This window comes from Elephas maximus, chromosome 16, assembly GCF_024166365.1.
Source record: "Elephas maximus indicus isolate mEleMax1 chromosome 16, mEleMax1 primary haplotype, whole genome shotgun sequence".
NCBI classification, from domain to species: domain Eukaryota; kingdom Metazoa; phylum Chordata; class Mammalia; order Proboscidea; family Elephantidae; genus Elephas; species Elephas maximus.
The window spans coordinates 27,965,481-27,990,740 of NC_064834.1; the positions used below are offsets into that span (position 1 = coordinate 27,965,481).

The 25,260-nt window shown below is 39.1% G+C and overlaps 1 protein-coding gene across 7 annotated transcripts in view; it reads left to right on the top strand.

The window, feature by feature from the left end:
- The window catches only part of ANK3 (ankyrin 3), a 706,927-nt gene that overhangs the window by 508,132 nt on the left and 173,535 nt on the right, over positions 1 to 25,260 (top strand). For all 7 annotated transcript variants that reach the window (XM_049855202.1, XM_049855203.1, XM_049855204.1 and 4 more), the window contains one exon: positions 20,701 to 20,799. In XM_049855202.1, the coding sequence (XP_049711159.1) occupies positions 20,701 to 20,799 (99 nt within the window). The remainder of the gene's footprint in view (positions 1 to 20,700; positions 20,800 to 25,260) is intronic.

The following is a 25,260-nucleotide window of genomic DNA, read 5'->3' on the forward strand; positions in this document are numbered from 1 at the left end:
CCAGCACCCCAGAGCACTTTTGAAGGTAGCCAGAAAGGTTGCTTCCCAGAATGTTTGGGTTACAGATTGTTTGCTGTGGTGTTTGTCAGCCTGAGGAGACCAGACTTTAAGATCCTATTAATATAGAATTGTCTGAGACAGAACTCTTAATGAAAAACATCCGAGAAACTGGAAGGTACATATTTCTCTTTCTCTCCCCTTTCCTCTTTGAGTATGTACTCTGCTCCCCACAGTGTTGCTCTAAAACTGTTGCTCTGAGAACATTTTTAAATGACCTCAATAAATCCTATTCTGAAAGTCTGTGAAATAAAGTTCTATTAAGGTAGGAGCTGACGGAGCTTGTTTTGTGCGTTTTCGTTTTAAAAGGGAATTATTCATGAGCTGTAGAGTTTTCATTTCCTCCAATGGGTGCAACTAGCAGCGATGGGTTGTTGTGCCTGACTGACCCTTTCTCTGCTGTACGTTTTGACACATTGTCCAGACTCACTGTTGCCAGACAGTGCATCTGGGTAAGGTCAGATGCCTCCTGGTGCCCTACAGAGGGCTGCAGCTTCTTGCAGGACAATGCGAAAATGTCCCTCTTCTTCCTCTGGTGGTTCGAAGAATATATAGGGAAGGCAATGGGGCACCTAGAGGGAAAAGGTTAGGAATTGGCAGTGGTGGTTAAATGACCTTTGGGAAAGAAAGGGGTTGGTGAGCCCCTTGTGGATTTCTGCATAATCACTTACTGGCTGTCTCCCATATCCAAGCAGGAAAAAAAAGAGGGACCAGGAAAACAAGTTCAAGTAGGAGATACAGCATGAACTAGCAAAGTTGAGAAACAAATTTAAAAGCTAGGATGTGATGAAAATAGAGGGATTAGAGTCAGCTCGGAAAAATGCTTTAGCAAAGAATGGCAGCTGGTGCACAGTTGAACGTGTGAAGTGAGATTGGCGAGGAATAGGGAGGCCAGCCTGGGAAGGAGGGCCGCCCTGAATGCCTGCCTGGACTGAGGACACCAGACTTGAACCTGCAAGTAGAAGGGAGTCCTGGCAGGCCTTTAAGTAGGTAAGTGGAATTATGGCAGTGGTGTTCAAGATGCACTGTGACACTTTCCATGCCATGGCCTGTGTGGAAAGGGGAAATGAGGAGACCCAATTCTGAGCTGTGGCCAACTCCAGTCAGGTAGGGAGAAGAACAGTGGAAAGGAGGAGCGTGTCTGCCCCCTGGCAATACTCCTCTCCTCTGGAGGTGACCTCTCCTACCAGAGCCATTTGTCAGAGAGGGAAGAATTACTGCTCTTTTTTGGAAGATGTGGAAATTTGTGGGGCATTTTTGGTTGGGATAAATAGCAGTGTTCCAGCTAAAATGTCAGTGATAACCCACTGAGACACACTGGATGGAACATCTCTCAGCAGCCAGGAAGTAGAGAGGTGGGATGTGCCAGGTCAAGGAGGAAGGGCCCCAACCTTGTCCCCTGTCTGCGCTCAGTCTAGGACTGAGTCCCTCAGTGCCCTGCCTTTAAAGTGGGCTGGAAGACCCCTAAGGTTCCTTTCAGTTCTTCTGAGAATATGAGGTGGAAAAAACATACAAAATTCCGTACCCAGTGCCATCGAGTAATAGCTTTCATTTATTACTAGGTAAAAAAAAAATTTTTTTTTTACCAGGCCCAGTAATGTTTCCTACACATTATTTCATTTATTCATCACAATAATCTTATGAGGTATGAGTATAATTTCCAGTTTACAAATTAGGGACAAGATGTTAAATAACTCAGCTTTCAGTGGTGGACCTAGGGTTAAGAACAGTAAATAAAACAATAAAAATAAAGTACACTACACTCAGACTGGGTAGTTCATATTCACATAATAGTTCACAGGCGCTGTGTACTAGGCTTTGAACTTAAACCAGAACTGACAATAGCCTTTCTCTCACCAAATAACGATTCCTTCTCTTCCTGCCCCAAGGCTGCAAGATGAATTATATTTTTGAACTCTAATGGCCATGCTTTGAAATGGATGGCTGATATTTAGAAACTTAGTGGCCTTAAGACAAAAAATATACTATATATACTTTCTGGTAAGGAAGACAAGGCAGGCTTGTCTCTACAAGAGAGCGGGTCCCTCCAAATTTGAAAATGAAAAACAAACTTTTTAGTTATCTCCAAGTCAGGGCCTCTCAGTTTTTCACAGCTGGTCAGCAGCCTCCCAGTCCCTTGGTTTCTGATTCAGTGAATCTGAGGTGAGGATTTGCAATGTGTTGTTAACAAGGTCCTCGTGTGATTCTTCTGATCAGGAGAGTTTAGAAAACATTGACCCAAGCCGTGCTATGAAAACCTTTCTCTCTATAAATCGCCCAAAGCTGATTCATAGAAGTCTTAAAAACTAATTTGCTGATAACAGTTTTTTAATATTTATAACCCCTTGATGATATAACCTTGAATTTACATCATTTTTGTTGATTTTGGATTATCTTTATTTTTCTTAACTTTCTAGGTGACAGGTTCTTGATCTGGTATGAATAACAACAATATAAATTATTTATATTCACCTTGTGATTGTTGAATTCTTGGCTATTCCTTCTGCATATATCCTATTTTACAGCTTACAAGATACTTTTTTGTACAGTACATTTGAGACCTGCGAGAATATAGGCATTTTTACAGATGAGCAAACAGAGGCCCCAAAAGTTACATGTCTCAGATCACACTGAGAGTAAAGTGAAAGGACAGGGATTTGAATCCAGACCTTCTCATTTGTTGCCCCTCAGTGTGCAATCATCTAGAGCTATTTGGTCACATTGGGTTGATGGGAGACTGAGTCAACATGGTGCTCAACAGGGCAGCATTGTCTGGAAGCTGAGGATGGCGTGGCTACGCTGGCGGTAGCTCTAGTGTTCTCAGTCCCTTAGCACAAGTGCATTGCACCCCATCCTGCCCCCCCTGTTGCCGTAGAGTCAACTCCAACTCATGCTGACCCCTTATTTGTCAGAGTGGATCTGTGCTTTGTAGGATCATCAATGGCTGACTTTTTGGAAGTAATCTCCAGGCCTTTCTTTCAAGGTGCCTCTGGGTGGACTTGAACCCCCAACCTTTTGGTTAGCAGCCAAGTGTTTAACCATTTGCACCATTCAGGGACATATAGATAGGCAATTTGCATCAGACTCCCTTTGTTCTTTCCAAACCATCTTTTTTTAGGAACTTCAAAGACATTGCTTTCAATTCTTGGCATGTTTGAAACTTCAGGAAGAGTCTAATTTATCTGAGGACCAAATGAGGACAGAAAACCTGAGAAAGTAACAGTTTCAAGTTAACTGACATCTCAAAAGTCTGCAAGCCTGATTTACTCTCTGGAGGCGGGAGACAAATATTCATCACAGAAAATAATTTAGTTCCAAATTTATCAGAAATAATATAGGTGTGTGGAAAATATATAATCATTAAACCTTACTGTTTTTTTCAGAATTTCAGATGATAGAGTGTTACAAAAAGGGGTAAAAAAAAATTTTATTACAGATAATAGCATTTATTAGAAATATTAAAGGAAATCTGGTATCATTTGATTAACTCATTTTAAATGATTTAAAATTTTTAAACACATTTCCTTACTATGTATAAAGCAATTGGTTACTTTAAAATTGAGTTTTAAATGCTCCTTTCGATTTAATTACTACATTTCTCACTACTTAGCACGGAGGAGCGTTCTTTACTGCAACACAGAAAACAGGCTGCTTTTGAAGGAGCTGTCACAGTGACACCTTTAAAGAAATATGAGAAAAACCCATTAGCTCTTCTTTAAAATGACAGGGCTGAACTAGCCAATCCTTTAGACATTCAGTATTTTTATTTGTTTTCAGATGTCGTTTCCTTTTGGTTGGAAATTGAATGTCAGCAGTGTTTTCTATATAGAGATTTTGCTGCCTGGATTCTGAGCTAGAGCTAAACATTCGCCCAATTTAAGAAGAGACTCACTATCTGGATATGTTTTCTCCTCTACAGCCCGATGGAAAAAACCAGCACAGCTTAGAGAACTCAGGTTCAAATCCCCGCTGGAGCACTTTTTAGCCATGTAACATTGGTCGTATCCTGTAACCCCTTTCAGCTGCACTTTGCTCACTTGTGAATTTGAGTTAATAGCCTCTATCTCATGGATCGTTATAGAAATTAAATGAGATAATGCACAAAAAGTTCCATAATTGGCAGTTTCATTCTTTTTAATTACATTTGCTCTCATGTAAAATAAGTTGCTTGGACTAAGTCAGCATGTCTTTTTTTTTTTTTTTTGGTAGCAGAACTTTTTTATCTAACAAATGCTTGTGGGATAGAATAGCATTTACTGTACGGCCAAAAATTCCTCATTGTTCTATGGAGTTATGGAATCCCTGAAATTATGCTGAAAAAATGTATATTTGAAAAGCACATGTTAAAAGCTACTGAACTAGCTATCTCCACACCCCCATTTAGCTATAAGGTCCAATGATGTAATGGTGGAAGAGGAGTTTGTACTTGAGGGGAGGAATTCAAGATATAACTAGGTATAAATTTCAGCCCTAGTCTTCCTGGCCCAGCTGGGATTGTGTGCACTAGCTGAGGGTGTGGGGCTGGGAAAATGGTGTCCAATATTTAGTTATACTGTCCCTTCCTTCACTATTAAATCACTTGAGGGGACTAGAGAGAAGACCTAAGATTGCCTTATCTAAATTATTGATTAGCCATCTTCTATTAATACAAGTGAAAGCCTCTGACAGTATTAATGATGAACAGCCTCATATTTTCCTTAAAAGAAAATAAATAAATCTCTTGAGTTATTTGGAACTAAACAGATCCAAGGAGAGCCTGATTTCACCATGAACATCAAGTATTCAAGCATTTACTGCTGCCTCTTAGAGAGCTATCAGGTCTCTAATCAAATGGGATTTTGTTGGTCTCTCTGGAAGGAGAGTAAGGCTGAGGAAGTGTCACTGACTGTAATATCGTCAGGGTCAGTCTCAGCAAGACCTGTGTGGACTTAATCTCCTTATCCAGAGAGCACAGAGAAAACTCGGTGTACGATAAGTGTGCAGTTCGCAAAACTGGAGAAGAGGAAAAGGCTTTTTCTAAAAAAAAAAAAAAAAGACCTAGTTCCTTTCATGAAAGCCTCGTGAAGAAAAGAGGAAATTGGATTTTACTAATGATGGTGTCCATCTTCTTAATGCTCACTGTATTATGAGAGAAGGTTGTTGTCGTTAGGTGCTGGCGAGTGGGTCCTGAGTGATTGTGACCCTATGTACAACAGAACGAAACACTGCCCGATCCTGTGCCGTCCTCATGATCATTGTTATGCTCGAGCCCATTTTTGCAGCCACTGTGTCAGTCCATCTCTTTTAGGGTTTTCCTCTTTTTTGCTGACTCTCTACCAAGCATGATGTGCTTCTCTAGGGACTGGTCCCTCCTGATAACATGTCCAAAGTACATGAAGCAAAGTTTCACCATCCTGGCTTCTAAAGAACATTCTGGCTGTATTTCTTCTAAGACAGATTTGTTCATTCTTCTGGCAGTCCTTGATATATTCAATATTCTTCACCAACACCATAATTCAAAAGCATCAATTCTTCTCTGGTCTTCCTTATTCGTTGTCCAGGTTTTCATGCATATGAGGCAATGAAAAATACCATGGCTTGGGTCAGGTGTACCTAGTTTATACTTGTATTACTAATAGAAAACCATCTGAGTTGAATTTATTTTGGAATAGTCCTTCTCGTGTCAGACTATGAAGCCTGAAGAGGATCCTTATTAGTATATTTTATTGCTTAAAAATATCCTGGGTGTAGCCTTAAAATCTCAAATCTTTATTCTTGGAAGCATCATTTGTTTGTGTGTATTTTGTGGAATTCTCAAGGCATTAAAAAATTAGATATTATCATAAAAATAGTAGAGTACTGATACTTGCTACAACACGGAGGAGCCTTGAACATATTATATTAAGTGAAAGAAACCAGACACAAGAGGCCACATATTGGAAGATTTCATTTATACGAAGTGTCCAGAATGGGCAAATCCATAGAGACAGAAAGTAGATTAGTAGTTACCAGGGCTGGGGGTGGGAGGAATGGGAAGTGACTGCTCATGGGTATGAGTTTCTTTTGAGGATGATGACAATGTTCTGTAATTAGATAATGGTGATGGTTGCACAGCTTTGTGAATAGACTAAAAACTACTGAATTTCATGGTGTCCTTTGTGGTAAGTGAATTATATCTCAATAAAGCTTTCATAAAAAATAAACTATTGGAGAAAACTTTCAATGGAAAACATTAAAAAAATACAGAAAAAAATTTTTTACACTCTCGAGGAAAATAAAGGGAACACAGATTAAATTCTACATTTTTTCTATACTGTATCAAAATCTATATGACTGTTAAATATTAAGTACCTGCTCTGTGCCTGGGGATTAGCAGATATGACCTCTCCCCTCAGAGGCAGAAAGATTTTTCAGAGGATATATATCTATAGGATGAACTAGAATATATGTAACCTTTGCTTAAGTGTCTTTCCTGTGCTTTCTCTGTGAAGCTATTTGCTAACCATTTTTCTGCATCTGTTTATACTAAGGATGGTGCTAAAAGTATAAGAGAATAGGATGAGAAAACATAAAAATCTTAAAGAATGGGTTTTTTAAATGAAGTCCCCAACTCATTGAAATTTTGCTCTTTAGACATCTTATTTTGCCACTTTGCCTAACTTGATCATTTTGACTTAGAGACAAAACCTGCTACAAGTAATAAAAATTAGCAGAAGTGTCAGATTTCTTAACTTTAATATTTATATTAATTATTTTGATTAGTTTATTGAGAACTTATCAAGGAACCAAAGTAAAGTAGTCATATTATTTTAGCCTCATCTTGAAGATTCTGAGTGTTTGGTTCACTTATTTTTTCACTTAGCGATAACTTCCCCAGGCATTTTTCAAAGAAAAGGAGAGCTGTGGGTTGGGGAATGGGAAGATGGCTGGTCACCTCTTTTTTTATATTTAAATAGAATGAAACATCTGTCATTTTTTTCACAAGGTAGAAAATGGCCCTGATTTCTCCTCAGGGAGTTGCAGACATGACTTTGCTTTGGTGATTATTTCATGAAACAAACTTGACTGCCACCTAACTGGGTTTTTCAGGAATAGCTGAGAAGGGAAAAAATAGGCAGGCAATTCCACACTTCCCCCATGGAGCCGGTTGTTACATCCAGGCTCCTTTTTTTAACAGCATGGCACCCACATGTTTCTTTCGGACATTTGTATCATCCACAGCTCTGCATGAAGGTCTTCCCCATTCCTTTCTGCTGCCCCTTTCCCCAGCTGTGGTCTTTCTGAAAATGTCAGATTTGGCCTGTGCCGAGCTGACACTTCTCTAACACCTTTTACATCCATCATAAGCCCTGCCCATCTTAGACCTTTCTTAGAATTCATTAATTATTTCAGGTCTGCGTGTCTTTTCTACCCAAACTATTTCATAATGTCTTTGTACATATGGTTATTTCATACATTATTAATGGCCATATGATAAATAATAAAAAGAATAGTAGTAGCTAAGATTTTTATATAGTGTTTACCGAATGCCAAGCATTGTTCTTCGGACTCTACACTTATTAACTCACTTAGTCCTAAAACGGTTCTCTGATACAGACACAGTAAAACCTGCAAAAGCTGGCACCTGTGTAAGGCAGAAACCAGTCAGAGAAGGAAAACACAAATATTTTCCACTCAAATAAGCAGTAGAAAAGTGGCAAGACTGCACCCTATCAAAGGTGGAAAATTTCTAAGACCCAGAAAAACAAGGCAGTCCCATCAAGTTCTGTCTCTCACAGGTTTTACTGTACTACTATTAGCCTAATTTTACAAAGAAATCAGTAATCCAGAGACATTAAATAAATATACCTAAGTGTTTTAGGGTGGGTTAGCTAGAGAAAAACAAAACCAGTGAAATGTATGTAGAGAGAGAGAGAGATTAAGGAACTGCTCATGAGATTGTAGAGGCTGGTAAATCCCAAATCTATGGGTTAGGTGTCAGGCTGGAGGCTTCTCCTGGCTTACATAGCTGCAGGGACTGATGAACCCAAGATTGGCAGGTCGGACAGCAGGCTGCAAATTCATGGGCTGTGGAGGCCGACGGATCCCAAGATCGGCAGGCAATACGGCAGGCCACTAGCTGAAGTCCCAAGAACCGAAGGTCAGATGATGACAAGCAAGATGCAGGGTCCAGAGCAAGCAAGAGAGATTTGCCAGAATGTCTGTATATATTGGATGCAGGCCACACTCCCAAGGAAACTCCCTTTACAACTGTTTGGCTGATCACATCAGATCACATCATGGAGGATGAGTACATCATTATGTAACTGCCAAAGTATGTCATTATGTAACTGCCGAAGTATATCATTACATAACTGCCAAACCACTGAGAATCATGGCCCAGCCAAGCTGACACCCAACCTTAACTGTCACACTGAGGTTATGCAGGTTGCATGGGATTTGAACCTATACAGTCTGGTTCCAGGGTATTAGCTCCTATCCATTGTACCCACCTACCTCTCTACTATCTTTATCTCTTAGCATACTAGTAGATGCTCCAAAAAATGCTTTAATAGCAGGAATTCTTTATGTGTTTGTACTGCTTAGAAGATCAGGAACAACATGGTCTAATCTAGTGAAAGGAGCATGAAGTTTGGAATCAGACAAACTCTGGTGGCTTTGTGACCTCTGGCAAGTTATTTTTCGAGTCTTAGTTTCCTCATCTATAAAGTAAAGACAAAACTTTGATAGTACCTCTCTTAGGATTGTTTTGTGCATTAAATGAAACAAGACCTAGGGAATGCTTGTGAGTTTCCTTTCTCCTTTTATCATTTCTCCTGTTGGAAGTCCTGTGGTGAGGCCATTGTACAGATGAGAAAATAAGTTCACAGAGGAAAAGGTGCATTCCCAATGAATTGTGCTTTCTACCAGACCTATACTAAGAGATGGGACTGAAATACAGTTGGAACCAGGAAAGAATTTTCCCCTTCTAAATTCATTATTAAAAATCTTTTTAACATTTTTAAGCTAGTTTCATGGTTTAGGAAATACAATGAAATGGATATTTCTGAAGTTAGAAGATCTTACTCTCAACAGTGGTCATTGTATATCATATAACATAAAACAATACGATGCAATATGTATTACTGTAGAAGACAATGATAAAATTGCAGAGAAATATACTGAATTTGTGCAAATCCAAAGAGATCTTAGCTTTTCCTGGATGATCTGCTTCATCTTTTCCTAAAAGTTGAAGCCCTTTTTGTTTACATTGAAATTTTACCCCTTAACTCTACTGATTGGTGTCCTCAAGGAGTGTAGATTATAGATGAAAAGCTTTATCTGAACATCAAGAAGGAGATTAGCATAGAAGAAAATTAATAAACTGAAAAAGAAAAGGGCTAAAAATCACACCTAGTGAAAACATAGATCCACATGTGAGGGGATACAGAAATGATCCATGTCGTTTTGTTAGTACTTAACTAGGTTATTGGCCCAGAAATTTAAGAGAAATAAACCTGCATGTCATGTAATTTTGTTTCTGAATAATTCTGAAAATTTATCAAGATCCTGACAGTGTTTTATGTAAATATTTTTATAGTCATTTCCCTCTCTGTTGTTTGTAAAATGTACGTGTGTATTATGTATGACTGCTTTTTCTGTCTTTCTCTACCATCTTCCAAAAAGGATTGTGAAGTAAATACTAGAGAAAGGAAGGTACTGGTTAATCTACATTTAAATTTTTTAGAGTGAATAATTATTATATTCAATTGTTTGGGAGAGAAGTTAAATAGGATGCTGAGGCACGGGGAAGAGGGTAGCACAAAACCTCCTGAGTGGCACAGGTATGCAAGGAAAGCTAAGGGTAAAAAGGGTAGAGCACTGTTATTGTTGTTAGGTGGCATCCGGTGGATCCTGACTCACAGCGACGATATGTTGCAAAGTAGAACCGCCCCTAGGGTTTTCTAGGCTAATTTTTTTAATTGTGTTTTAGGTGAAGGTTTGCATCACAAATTAGTTTTTCACTCAAAAATTTATACACAAATTGTTTTCTGACACAACTGCAATCCCTGCCATATGTCAGCCCTCTCCTCCTTTCCCTTTCCACCCCAGGTTCTCCATGTCCATTCGTCCAGATTCCTGTCCCTTCCTGACTTTTCATCTTTGCTTTTGGGCAGGGTTGTCAATTTGGTCTCCTATACTTGGTGGAACTAAGAAGCATGTTCCTCACATATGTTATGGTTTGTTTTATAGGCCTGTCTAATCTTTGGCCGAGAGGTGGACTTCAGGAGTGCTTTAGTTCTGAGTTAGCAGGATGTCTGGGGGCCGTAGTCTTGAGGGGTTCCTCCAGCATCTGTCAGACCAGTAAGTCTGGTCTTTTTTTTTTTGAATTTGAATTTTGTTCTACATTTTCCTCCCACTCTGTCTGGAATCCTCTATTGTGATCCCTGTCAGAGCGCTGGGTGGTGGTAGCCAGGTGCCATCTAGTTCTTCTGGGTTCAGGCTGGTGGAGGCTGTGGTTCTTGTGGTCCATTAGTCCTTCGAACTAATATTTTTCTAGTGTCTTTGGTTTTCTTCTTTCTCCTTTGCTCCGAATGTTATAGGACCAATAGATGTATTTTGATGGCCACTCCCAAGCTTTTAAGACCACAGGCACTACTCACCAAAGTAGGATGTAAAACATATTCTTTATAGACTATGTTATGCCAGTTGACCTAGATGTCCCGAGACCAGGATCCCCAGCCCTCAGCCCCAGTAACTCGGTCCCTCAAGGTGTTCAGATGTGTCTATGAAGCTTCCATTACTTTGCTTTGGTCAAGTTTTGCTGACTTCCTCTATATTATGTGTGGTCTTTTCCTTCACCAAAGTTAATACTTATCTATTCTCTAGTTAGTGATTTCCCCTTCCCTCCCTCTTAACCATCAGAAATTGTCTTTTTTCTGTGTGTAAACTTTTTAAAGTTTTTTATAATCGTGGTCTCATATAACATTTGTCCTTTTGTGATTGACTTATTTCACGTAGCATAAAGCCCTCCAGATTCATCTATGTTGTGAGATGTTTTGCAGATTCTTTATTGTTCTTTATCATTGTGTAGTATTCCATTGTGTGTATGTACCATAAATTGTTTATCCTTTTATCTGTTGATGGGTGCTTAGGTTGTTTCCGTCTTTTTGCTATTGTGAATAATGCTGCAATGAACATGTGTGTGCATATGTCTATTTGTGTGATGGCTCTTATTTCTCTAGGATATATTCCTAGTAGTGGGGTTGCTGGATCATATGGCATTTCTATTTCTACGTTTTTAAGGAGGCACCATATTGTTTTCCATAGTAGTTGTACCATTTTACATTCCCACCAGCAGCTCATAAGAGTTCCCATCTTCCTACAACCTCTTCAACATTATTTTCTTTTTTTTTTTTTGACTAATGCGAATAATGTCAGAGTGAGATGGTATCCCATTGTAGTTTTGATTTGCATTTCTCTAATAGTGTCGAGCAGCTGAAGCAAAAGGAAGAATTGACGAAGTAAAAGAACTGAACAGAAGATTTCAAAGGGCTCTCGAGAAGACAAAGTGAAAGTATTATAATGACACATGCAAAGAGCTAGAGATGGAAAACAAAGAGGGAAGAACACGCTCGGCGTTTCTCAAGCTGAAAGAATTGAAGAAGAAATTCAAGCCTCGAGTTGCAATAGTGAAGGATTCTATGGGGAAAATATTAAATGACGCAGGAAGCATCAAAAGAAGCTGGAAGGAATACACAGAGTCATTATACCGAAAAGAATTAGTCGATATTCAACCATTTCAAGAGGTGGCATATGATCAGGAACCGATGGCACTGAAGGAAGAAGTCCAAGCTGCTCTGAAGGTATTGGCAAAAAACAAGCCTCCAGGAATTGGTGGAATATCAATTGAGATGTTTCAACAAACAGATGCAGCACTGGAGGTCCTCACTCGTCTATGCCAAGAAATATGGAAGACAGCTTCCTGGCCAACTGACTGGAAGAGATCCATATTTACGCCAATTCCCAAGAAAGGTGATCCAACCGAATGTGGAAATTATAGAACAATATCATTAATACCACATGCAAGCAAAATTCTGCTGTAGATGATTCAAAAATGGCTACAGCAGTATATCAACAAGGAACTGCCAGAAATTCAAGCCGGTTTCAGAAGAGGACGTGGAACCAGGGATACCATTGCTGATGTGAGATGGATCCTGGCTGAAAACAGAAAATACCAGAAGGATGTTTACCTGTGTTTTGTCAATTATGCAAAGGCATTCGGCTCTGTGGATCATAACAAACTATGGATAACACTGTGAAGAATGGGAACTCCAGAACACTTAATTGTGCTCATGAGGAACCTTTACATAGATCAGGAGGCAGTTGTTCAGACAGAACAAGGGGATACTGATTGGTTTAAAGTCAGGAAAGGTGTGCGTCAGGGTTGTATTCTTTCACCATACCTATTTAATCTGTATGCTATACAAATAATCCGAGAAGCTGGACTGTATGAAGAAGAACGGGGCATCAGGATTGGAGGAAGACTCATTAACAACCTGCGTTATGCAGATGACACAACCTTGCTTGCTGAAAGTGGAGAGGACTTGAAGCACTTGATAATGAAGATCAAAGACCACAGCCTTCAGTATGGATTATGCCTCAACATAAAGAAAACAAAAATCCTCACAACTGGACCGATGAGCAACATCATGATCAATGGAGAAAAGATTGAAGTTGTCAAGGATTTCATTTTACTTGGATCCGCAATCAACAGCCATGGAAGCAGCAGTCAAGAAATCAAAAGACGCATTGCATTGGGCAAATCTGCAGCAAAGGGCCTCTTCAAAGTGTTGAAGAGCAAGGATGTCACCCTGAAGACTAAGGTGCACCTGACCCAAGCCGTGGTATTTTCAATCACACCATATGGATGTGAAAGCTGAACAATGAATAAGGAAGACCAAAGAAGAGTTGACGCCTTTGAATTGTGGTGTTGGTGAAGAATATTGAGTACACCATGGACTGCCAAAAGAATGAACAAATCTATCTTGGAAGAAGTGTGGCCAGAATGCTCCTTAGAGGCAAGGGTGGCAAGACTGTGTCTTACATACTTGGAACGTATTGTCAGGAGGGATCAGTCCCTGGAGAAGGACATCATGCTTGGCAGAGTACAGGGTCAGCAGAAAAGAGGAAGACCCTTAACGAGGTGGATTGACACAGTGGCTGCAACAATGAGCTCAAGCATAACAATAACTGTGAGGATGGCGCAGTACTGGGCAGTGTTTCGTTGTGTTGTGCATAAGGCCGCTATGAGTCAGAACCGACTCGATGGCACCCAACAACAGCAACAATAACGAATGATCACAAGAGTTTCCTCCTGTGTCTGTTAGCTGCCTGAATGTTTTCTTTGGTTGAGTGTCTGTTCATATTTATTACCCATTTTTTAATTGGATTATTTGTCTTTTTGTTATTGAGGTGTTGAAGTAGTCTATAGATTTTAGAGATTCGACCCTTTTTAGATTATGTCATAGCCAAAGATTTTTTCCCAGTCTGTAGGTTCTCTTTTTGCTCTTTTGGTGAAGTCTTTTGATAAGTGTGTTTAACTTTTAGGAGCACCCAGTTATCTAGTTTATCTTCTATTGTTTATGCATTGTTAGTTATGGTTTGTGTTGTATTTATACAATGTATTAGGACCCCTAGCATTGTCTCTATTTCTTCCAGGATCTTTCTTGTTTTAGGTTTTGTGTTTAGGTCTTTGATCCATTTTGAGTTAGTTTTTGTGTATTATGGTGTGAGATATGGGCCCTGTTTCATTTTTTTGCAGTTGGACATCCAGTCTTGGTAGCACCATTTGTTAAAAAGTCTGTCTTTTCCCCCTTTGACAAAGGACCAACTCAAATATCAACTGAGCATAGGGAATGGATTTATGTCCACGGTCTCAATTCTATTCCATTGGTCTATGTGTCTGCCATTGTACCAGTACCAGACTGTTTTGACTACTGTGGCTGTATGGTAGGTTTTGAGATCAGGTGGTGTGAGTTTTCCTACTTTTTTTTTTTTTTTTTTCCTTTAATAATGCTTTGCTTACCTGGGGCCTCTTTTCCTTTCCATAAAAAGTTGGTGATTAGTTTTTCCATCTCATTAAAGAATGCTGCTGGTATCTGGATTGGGATTGCATTATATCTGTAGATTGCTTTGGGCAGAATTGATATTTTCACAATATTGAGTCTTCCTGTCTATGAGCATGGTATAGTTTTCCATTTATGTAGGTCTCTCTTAGTTTCGTGCAATAGCGTTTTGTAGTTTTCTTTCTATAGGCCTTCTGCGTCCCTAGTTAGATTTCTTAAGTGCTTTACTTTTTCAGGGGCTATTAAAATGGAATGGTATTGTTTTCCTGATTTCCTTTTCAAAGTTCCCTTTATCAATGTTTAGGAATCTAACTACTTTTTATATGTTGCTCACGTATCCTGCTAGTCTGCTGAATTTTTCAAGTAGTTCCAGTAGTTTTCTTGTGAAATCTTTGGGGTTCTCTATGTATAGGATCGTATCATCTGCAAATAGGGATGGTTTCCCTTCTTCCTTTCCAATTTGAATGTCCTTTATTTCTTTTTCTTGCCTTATTGCTCTAGCCAGGACATCCAGCACAATGTTAAATGAGAGTGATGATAAAGGGTATCCTTGTCTTTTTCTTGTTCTCAGGGGGAATGCTTTCAGCCTCTCTCTGTTGAGAATGATGTTGGCTGTTGGTTTTGTATAGATGTCCTTTATTGTACTGAGGAATGTCCCTTCTATTCCTATTTTATTGAGAGTTTTTATCAGGAATGAGTGTTGGACTATATCAAATGCCTTTTCTGTGTTGATTGAAATCATCATGTGATTCATTTCTTTTCTCCTATTTATCTGGTGGAATATGTTGATTGATTTTCTGATGTTAAACTACCCTTGCATACCTGGTATTAATCCCACTTGGTCAGGTGTATTTTTTATATATATATATTATACTGAATTCTGTTGGCTAGAATTTTGTTGAATATTTTTGCATCCATATTCAGGAGTGATATTTGTCTGTAATTTTTCTGTGTGTGTGTGTGTGATATCATTGCCCGGTTTTGGTATCAGGGTTATGCTGGCTTCATAGAATGCATTCTGGAGTATTTCTTTCTTTTCTTTGCTCTGAAATAGTTTGAGTAGTATTTCTTTCTATTTTTTTATTGTACTTTAGATGAAGGTTTACAGAACAAACCAGTTTCTCATCAAACACATTGTTCGGTGACATTGGTTAACAACCCTACAATGTGTCAGTACTCTCCCTTCTCAACCACAGGTTCCCTATTACCAGCTTTCCTGTTCACTCCTGCCCTCCAGTCCCTGCCCCAGGGCTGGTGCGCCCCTTTAGTCTTGTTTTGTTCCATGGGCCTGTTCAATCTTTGGCTGAAGGGTGAACCTCAGGAGTGACTTTATTATTGAGCTCAAAGGGCCATACTCTCAGGGTTTCTCCAGTCTCTGTCAGGCCAGCAAGTCTGGTCTTTCTTTTTGAGTTAGAATTTTGTTCTACATTTTTCTCCAGCTCTGTCTGGGACCCTCTATTGTGATCTCTGTAAGAGGAGTCAGTGGTGGTAGCCAGGTACCGTCTAGTTTTACTGGACTCAGTCTGGTGGAGGCCAAGGTAGATGTGGTCCATTAGTCCTTTGGACTAATCTTTCCCTTGTATCTTTAGTTGCCTTCATTCTTCCTTCCTCCCAAAGGGGTGAGACCGATGGAGTATCCTAGATGGCTGCTCACAGGCTTTTAAGGCCCCAGGTGCTACTCACCAACGTAGAACATATTCTTTATAAACTCTGTTATGCCAATTGAACTAGATGTTCTCTGAGATCATGGTCCCCATAGCCCTCAATCCAGCAATTCGGTCTTTCAGGGAGTTTGAGTGTGTCTATGGATGAGCTCTTCTCTTAATGTTTGGTAGAATTTGCAAGTGAAGCTGTCCAGCCCAAGGCTTTTTTGTTGTTGTTGGGATTGTTTTTATTTCCTCATCAGTCTCTTCTCTTGTTATGGATCTGTTCAGATTTTCTGTCTCAGTTTGTGTTAGTTTAGGTAGGTAGTTTTTTCTAAAATTTGTCAATTTCCTCTAGCTTCTCAAATCTGTTGGAGTGCAGTTTTTCACAGTGTTCTGTTATGATCCTTTTTATTTCAGTTGGATCTCTTGTAATGTCCCAATCTCATTTATTGTTTGGGTATTTACTTCCTCTTCTGTTTTTCTTTCGCCAGTTTGGCCAACGGTTTGTTGGTCTTTTCAAAGAACCAACTTTTGCTCTCATTGATTCTTTCTGTCGTTTTTCTGTTCTCTATTTCATTTATTTCTGTTCTAAACTTTATTATTTCCTTCTGGTGCCCCGGGCATCTTTTGCTGCTCTCTATTTGTTCAAATTTTAGGACAGACAGCTTTATTTTGTCCTGTTCTTTTTTGATGTGCGTGTGTGTTACTATAAACTGACCTCTGAGCACTGCCTTTGCTGTGTCCCAAAGGTTTGGCATGATGTGTTTTCATCCTCATTTGATTCTAGGAATTTTTTTATTCCCTCATTTATTTCTTCTGTTATACAGTTGTTTTTAAGCAGTGTTATTCGTTTTCCATGTATTCAATTTTTTTTCCTTGCTCTTCCTGTTATTGATTTCTACTTTTATAGTGTTGTGATCAAAGAGAATGCTTTGTATTATTTCAGTGTTTTGGGTTTTCTGGAGGGTTGCTTTGTGGCCTAAAATGTGGTCTCTCCTGGGGAATGTTCCCTGTGCATTGGAAAAGAATGTATAGTTTTCTACTGTTGGGTGGAGTATTCCATGTACATCTCTGAAATCAAGTTGGTTGATTGTGGCCTTTAGATCTTTGTTGAGTTTCTTTCTAGATGCCCTGTCCTTTACAGAGAGTGTTGTGCTAAAGTCTCCTAGTATTATTGTGAACTATCTATTCCTCTTTTCAGTGCTGTTAGAGTTTGTGCTGTGCTGAATTCCTTTTGCTTGTAGATTTTCTTTTCTGTTCTTTCATTATTTTAGATTTTGTATTTACTGAGTCTTTATGTTTTACTTCTTTTTTATTCTGATGAATAGGTTTGTTAACTATCTTTGTGGTTACCTTGAAATTTACCCTTATCTTTCTAAATTTGAACTAGTCTTTTTTTACTTGGTATCACCTTGACCTCCTTTCCATTTGAAGGTTTTATACCTATACCATTTATCCCCCCTTTTATTGTTTTGGCATAGTTGTATCTGTTTTACTTAGTTTTTGGGGCCTTTGCTGCAGAGGGTTGGCATGGTGCATCTAACTATTGATGCCATGTCGCTCTAGGCTGTAATCTTTACAGGAGCAATTCAGCAGGCCTTTCTCTCGCAGAGCCACGGTGGGTTTAAACCACCAACCTAGTGCTTAACCTTTGCATCACCAGAGCTTCTTAAGGGTGGAGTGCTAGCACTGGCCAAAAACCTCAAACACCCCAGCCAGCACCTGAGCATGAGGCAGTGGCAGCCTGCCTCTAGAGGAACTTGAAGCCTGGAATACCGTGAAACAAAGTTCTAATTCAGCTCAACTCCTGACTAAATTGGTTTAACTTCTTATATCCTGACACTTAATAATAAAATATTTTTTCTTGTATCAAAGATATAACATTCAAAATAATGGAATACATTAGCATTTCAGAAGTTTTTGTTTTTTGACTGCTGAAGACCCCTGAATTTATCCAGTCTAAACGTTTATATTTCAGATAAGGAAAAGAGTCAGGGAGGTTAAGTGATTTTCCTGGAGTCAAAGAGTTTAGGGGTTGGCCAAGACTCTAGGTTTCCCAGTTCTCAGGCACTGCCCCTTCCATTTCACTTCACTCTTTCAGCTGTATCCTACCCAAAATTCAGTGCGCTTTCCTATTGGACTGTGTTTCCTATATTTCTAACCTGATATCTCATCTGTCGCCTCAGGTCTAGAATGGATCTGCTGTGCTCCTTAGGTCTTCAGAGCAAAACACACTAGCACTTTGAAAGCAAACACAAAGAAAAAAAATTTTAAGTCATCAAGAAGTTTATTCCCTTCTGCCAACATTCACTCACACCAAAGAATGGCCCACAGCAAGGAGGACCAAAACATACACATTGCACAGCAAAGCATGTCACTTTCTTGTAACTCATTACAAGCAATTGAAACATTTAGGCATAAACTGATACATCTAGAGCAGGGGTCAACAAACTATGGCCTGCGGGCTAAATCCAGCTCTCTGCCTTTTTTATAAATAAAGTTTTATTGGAACACAGCCAGTCTTATTTCTTTACATCTTGTCTGTGATTGCTTTTGTGCCATAATGGCAGAGTTGAGTAGTTGCAATAGAGACCACATGGCCTGCAAAGTTGAAAATATTTGCTGTGTGGCCCTTTGCAGAAAAAAAAAAAAAAATTGCCTACCCCTGGTCTGGAGCCCTGGTGACACAATCGTTAAGAGGTTGGCTGCTAACCAAAAGGTCAGCAGTTTGAATCCACCAGACGCTTATTGGAAACCCTGTGGGGCAGTTCTGCTCTGTCCTGTGGGGTCACTATGAGTCAGAATCGACTTGATGGCAACAGGTTTGGTTTTCTTTTCTTTTTTTGGACCCCTGGTCTGGAGCAATGATATAAGTCCTTTCCACTCTCCACTTGCATTACTAAGACCAATTTGTTTCACTCAGGTCTTTTCCTTCTTTCATTTAATGAATTATTGATTTATACTTTAGCCCCTAAGAATACTGAGATAAAGAGTTCTTCAAATGGGAGAATGTATGCTGGTTAAATGCATTTAACCAAAAAATTTTACAGAAAATACAGTGGAAAAAGAACTTGTTAAACAACACCCTGTGAGGACACAATCAGCTAAATTCAGGCTGTGGAAAATTCTACACAGTAAATAACCCAATTTCTTAAGTAAATAAATGGAAAAAGAAGGTGGGCTAGAGAAGCTATGGATACCAAAGAAACTGAAAGGATATTTCAACTAGTATAGTATGCAGACCTTCTAATTTGAACTAACCAACTGAGATAACTGGAGATAACGGGAGAATTTGAACAAGGATGGCCCTTAGGTAAATTAAGGAACTATTTTTGTTTTCTTAGCCAATATTATGGCATTGTAGCTATGTTATTAAAAAATTCTTATCTGTTCCCACTGCTGTTGAGTTGTTTCCGACTCATAGAGAGATATTTAAATTGCAGTATTTATATGTAAAATAATATCATGCCTGAAATTTTCTTTAAACTACTTCAGGAAGGAAAAAATATGAGAGGGTTAAAAGTTGGTAAATATTGAAACGGGGCAATGAGTACATGACGTTCATTATGTTTTTCCCTCAGTGTATGTGTTTGAAATTTTTCATTATAATATGTGAAGGGAAAAAAAAACTTGAATTGCAGAGTAAGATTTTAGTTTGACTCCTGGGCTTGCCAGCAGTTTCTGCATCCGTAAAATGGGGGTTGTAATTCAGATCGTGGAGTCCCTGGGTGGTGTACATGGTTAACACACTCAACTGCTAATGGGAAATTTGGAGAGTCAAGTCCACCCAGAGGCAACTTGGAAGAAAGGCCTAGAGATCCACTTCTGAAATATCATCCATTAAAAACCTTACGGAGCATAGTTCTCCTCTGACACACATAGGGTCACCATGAGTTGGAATCAACTAGACGGCGACAGGATTTGATTTAATTCAGGTTGTGGGTGACCTTGTAAGGATTATGATAATTAAGTGAGATCCTGTAAGTAAAGTGCTTAGCTATTATAATGTATCTGTTATCAAATTATGAAACTAAAGTCCTTTTAAGCCTATATCATTTACCATAGAATTGCTTTTTGGGACCAATAGACAATAGAGCTTAAACCCATATTGCTGCTTCATAGGAATAAGGCACCAAAATAGGGAATTTTTTTCAACTGATGCACACCATTTTCTTTACAGTCCAGAAACATTCCTAGCACTCATAAGATGCTCAGATGAAGGAAGATCTTAGAATATGATTGGAATTTTGGATTGTCATAACAAACGGCTATTTCTTGAGAGTACTTTAAAAGTCGCAGTCTAACTTTTGTGAGATTGCTGATAAGTGCTCATAGACACATTTAAGTCCAATGGGTATGGAAAATTATCTGACTATGTATGGTACTTATTGCCCTCCCACTTTGACCTACTCTGGTCTGTGTCTGTCCTTGACGACCTGATACTCAGCCCGAATTCAGGGAAGGAAGGCTCTGAGTAAGGCGACACTCCTTTAACTCAATCTGGTCTGACTTAATCAGCCACCTGTTATCAGCCACGCCTTAGCCAATATGTTTGACAAACTTGTAGGAGAACACACTGACAAAGATACAGGATTTTAGTATACACACAAAAAATCATCATTTAAATCCATGAATCACCTCAGGCAAATGAAATAATTATACTTGGACCCCACCCCTCAGAGTAAAAAAAAGAAAATTTTTCTTTTTTTTTTCAGAGTGTCTCCCTTAAATAAAAATCACATCTTTGGGCCCCCTTCTTAAGAATATCACCATGTCAGAGAGAAATGTTGGGAAGCTTACTGTTCATAGGAGAAAACAGAACTGGGGCATTTTGTGGGAGGTTGTGGGAAACAACATTTTGGTTAAACCAAGGATGCCAAAACTGTACTGTTCTTTCTCTTCTTCCACAGAATGACATCACTCCTTTGCATGTTGCATCAAAACGAGGAAATGCCAATATGGTGAAACTATTGCTCGATCGAGGAGCTAAAATTGATGCCAAAACAAGGGTAAGAGTGCCATTTACGTACATTCTTATGCCTACTTTCAGGAAATAGGAATGCTTTTTCTAATATCTTTGGGCTGGGTGGGAAGAAAATTGAGGATCTTTTACTTTGCTACAATTCTGGCTTTATTTTTGTTTCAGTTGTTACAGTCTCTTGGAAAATGACTGCTAATCTTATTCCTCTTCAAATGGGTTGACCATTCATATTTATAAATTGTTAATACATGTTCAAATAGCACTAATGGATCTAATTATAGAAACCTACTAAGATCAGAAGGAGCCTTGCTGGCTCAGTGGTTAAGCACTCGGCTGCTAATCAAAAGGTAGGGGATTCAAACTCACCAGCTGCTCCACAAGAGAAAGATGTGGCAGTCTGCTTCCGTAAATATTACAGCCTCGGAAACCCTGTGGGGCAGGTCTAGTCTATCCTATAAGGTTGCTGTGAGTCAAAATTGACTCCAGAGCAATGGGTTTTAGTACTAAGGTCAGAGATTTTGTTGAGTTAAATTTTCAAGAATTTAATCTCTACTTGCCACTGCAGGCTCAGCTATTTGGTCAGTTCAATACTCAAAATGCCAATTTTTTTTTTTTTTTTTAAATCTGTCTAGCTAGGTGTTTGACATATAGCTTACTTAATGTAATGCACTGGAAGAGGAGAAAGAACTGAGATTTAGAATCCAGGTTGAATGCTGGATCCTGGGCTTAGATAGACTTAGGCCAGCTGCTTAACCTTTCTGTATGTAATTTCTACATCTTAAAACAAAACTAATGGCCACCTTGAAGGGTTGTTGCAGGGAACAAGATAATATTCTTAAACTATGCCAGCATAAAGTAGGCCAGAAATAATTCCAGCCTTTACTAATATACCTCATAGATGTTTAATTAGCATTAAACTTCTAACCAAGGATTTTCTTTTCAACATTTCATGTGTTTGATGCAAAATGTGAACAAGAGCCAGGCTAATGAAAAGGTTGTCTCATCACGAACATCTACCTGTTAAGGGATGTAGAGGTTTTCTCTGTCTTATAAATCCACCTTCTACAGTCCTGTGCTTCCCCTTTCTGAGAATCTGATATCCATGTTTCTGAAGCTGGCCTGGTAAGCTGAAATTGACTCTTCAAACTCCTTGATTTGCTACTTTATTTGTTATTCATTGCATTTATTCACTCAACCAATAATTTATTAGAATCTACTATGGGGCAGATGCAGCTAGATGGTAGAACCATGTAGTGAACAAGACAACACTGTCACTACCCTCATGAAGCAGATGGTCTTGTTTACCTTCCGTACTTTACTGTGGCCTGGACACTGACCCTAATCCAGCCCGGCCATAGAGATTCAGCAAGAGACCCACGCCTCTTTTCCCTGATGGCAGTGGAACCTGAAAGCCATCATACACGTACCTTAAAAGAAATAAGCTTTCTAGACAGGAAGAGAAAAAGAAGATGAAGGTTGGCCCCAAAGGGCTGTCCATTTGGGGAAAGAGATTGAGTAGAGATCTTAGTCCACTGACTTTGCATCATTTCATTAAAAAGCAATTACCAGTAAGAAAGAATACTAGAAGAGTTGCTTAAATGGCAGGTGTCCTCTGCTAAGTGTAGGGTATTTGAACAGATTGTGAGGAATAAAATACAGAGGTGCGTTGCTTATGCCACCTGATTATCATGTGGGGATAAAGGATTATTCGTGAATAGGGTAAGCTTTGTGAAGGGAAATGAAGGACACAGGAACCAAGCAGAAAAGAGAAGCTTGAAGAAATGCCTAAGGTTTTAATGGGTGTGTAGATTGGGAATGACCTTACCGCTCCTTCTCTTGAAGCACTTATACATGTTTTTTATATAATGAGAAGAGAAAAGGGTACGTAGGAAGTTCAGGTGCTGTCTATAGGGGGTGTCTTAGTTTCCTAATGCTGCTGTAACAGAAACACAACAAGTGAATGGCTTTAAAGAACAGAAATTTTTCAAGGTTCTGGAGGCTAAAAGTCCAAATCATGACCTTACGGATGTCAGTTCCTTCCTTGTAGGGAGTCCCAGGTATTCTTTGGTTCCTTGGTGATCCTCACATGGCCTCTGTCTTCTCCCGTGTGTGCATTTCTCTGTGTCTAATCTGCTCATTGGATAACTCAAAAGTGAGAAGATTTAGAACCTACTTACTTGGGTACCCACTGCTAACTGAAAGGTCGGCAGTTAGAACCGATCAGATGTGACAGGCTGTTCTGGTAAAGATTTAAAAAAAAGTAAAAGGTAAAGATTAGAGCCTTGGAAATCCTATGGGGCAGTTCTACTCTGTCCTATAGGGTCGCTATGAGTCAGAATCAACTCGAGGGCTACAGGTTTAGTTTTTTTCGTTTTACTTCAGTATGGTCTAATTAACATAACAAGGAAAACCTATTTCCAAATAGCATTATGTCCACAGGTATTGGGATTAGGATTCTAATTGAGGGGAAGGGACACAATTTAATCCATAGCAGGGAGCATATAGTACCACAGGGGAGGTCCTAGGGAAAAGCATGAAAATTCTCTCCACAGAAGTTATCAGAGATAGGAAATTGTGTGTATAAGCAAAATGTGGTATGCAAGTTGGTTTCTATGCCACTTTGCCTCCCTGTTCTGAAAAAAAGGCTCTCTTATTATAGACTTCCATTTACTCTTCGTTTAGTTTTAACTTGGAATTTTTCTCTTCTCCAGTGTTCTGTGGAGAAAATGTGAATGTGAAGCCTTGGTGAACCAGGGAACAGAAAATTCTGTCAGTCCTTTGTTGTTGTCCTGCAGGGGGTGGGGTATGGTGGGGGTAGGGTGCCAGTGATGCACAGGCTGAATTCCCAGCAGACTATATGGAAGAAATTGTAGTATAAACCCAAAATATGTAAACTATTTTGTCTTCATTTCATCAAAGCTTCCCTTCTCTCGTTGAAATGACTAAGTAGTGATTGTATGTGTGGGTGAAAGAGAGGGAACTAGCTAAAATGTCAGAAAGCCATGGGGGCAAGCCTAAAAAGAGAAAACAATTTTTCAGAAATACAAGTCTCAATCCAAGTCCAATCCAGTAGCCTCAGGAAAGAAAGCTCGTAAAATATTAAATATCATTATCTGTCCATACACCATCATACCAGATACTTTTTACTGTTGTGGCTCGCAACAAATCTGACAAATACACACCAGTCCTCTCTGTTTAGACACAGGAGAACTTCTCTGGACTTCACCTCAGAGGTCACCATTGTGAAGGACCTCATTCACATGCTGTATTCCCTACATGGGCTGCTAATCTAATAAAGAATTCAGGTTCAAAGCTGACTCTTAGAACCGTGTAATGTAAGGAAGGACTGTAAACTTGAATTTTGCCAAGAATAATTTAGGTAAGATCTGAGCAAGATCTTACCAACTGGAAAAGCAAGATGAGAGTGGATTTTATCTTACCCTAGTGCCTGATGTCTAGTCTTTAGTACAACCGATGAAATCATGACCTTAGGAAAGTTCATCCTCCTGGGTCTTAGCTTTCTTCCCACTACAAAAAGGGAGTTATTTCCTGTGAACTCACAAGTCTTACCCAAGCAAAAGGGCACTGGACATTGCAACTTTAAGAATAATTAGCTACTGTAAAAATCAAGATGGTGATGCATGAATCTTCCCTGGAGGGGTTCAGCTTAACAAGTATCTGACAGTCCTTCCATTTGACTTATTCCAAGAAAGATTTTCTATTTCTTCCACCCTATAGTGCTAACTAATATCAATCATCTTGTTAACTTATGCTCCTGTTGAACAGCCAAATATGTAGAGAATTTCTGTAATAATGTGCTGATCCATAAGCATGTATCATGGCAAATTTTGCAATCTGATCTACACGCAGCTTCCTAATTTGAAAATTATTCATGAAGTTTCTTTGCTGTTTCAGCAACATCTTAATGGCTTTTTATTGTTTCTTTATAGACTAAAATGCTTTGCTGAGAATGGTTACTTACAGTGGCCAGCTATATCTTTCCACTTAACTCTTGCCCTCTGCAAAGCTAGCATAAGTATTTGTATATGTGTTGAAGGAAAACCCTTTGCAACGGATGGAAAATTCTTATTTACCTTTGCATCAATTCACAGCCAAATCAAAGGCTTATTATGGACCCTTAATCAGAACCATTTTAAGTCTGCAGCATCTTCTGAGTTCTCTCTTTGCACTGACTCCTCCCCATTCAATTATATAGGCAATTCTGTTTGTCTTTCATGGTTCAGAGAAGATACACGAATTCCAGGTAGAACCAGTGGTAATAATACTCTGATTCCCAGAATGTCGTCGCAACTTCCAACCTTTCTAGCAAGGTGCCACTGGCCACGTCCTCTTTTAATCCCGTTCCTACATTGTATTCAAAGCTATACCTTGACGTTATGATGCAGATACTCATTTTAGTATCTATAGCACACAGCACATTTTCTTGGCAATACTAGATGCTTAATTAGCATTTCCTGGATATGTCAAA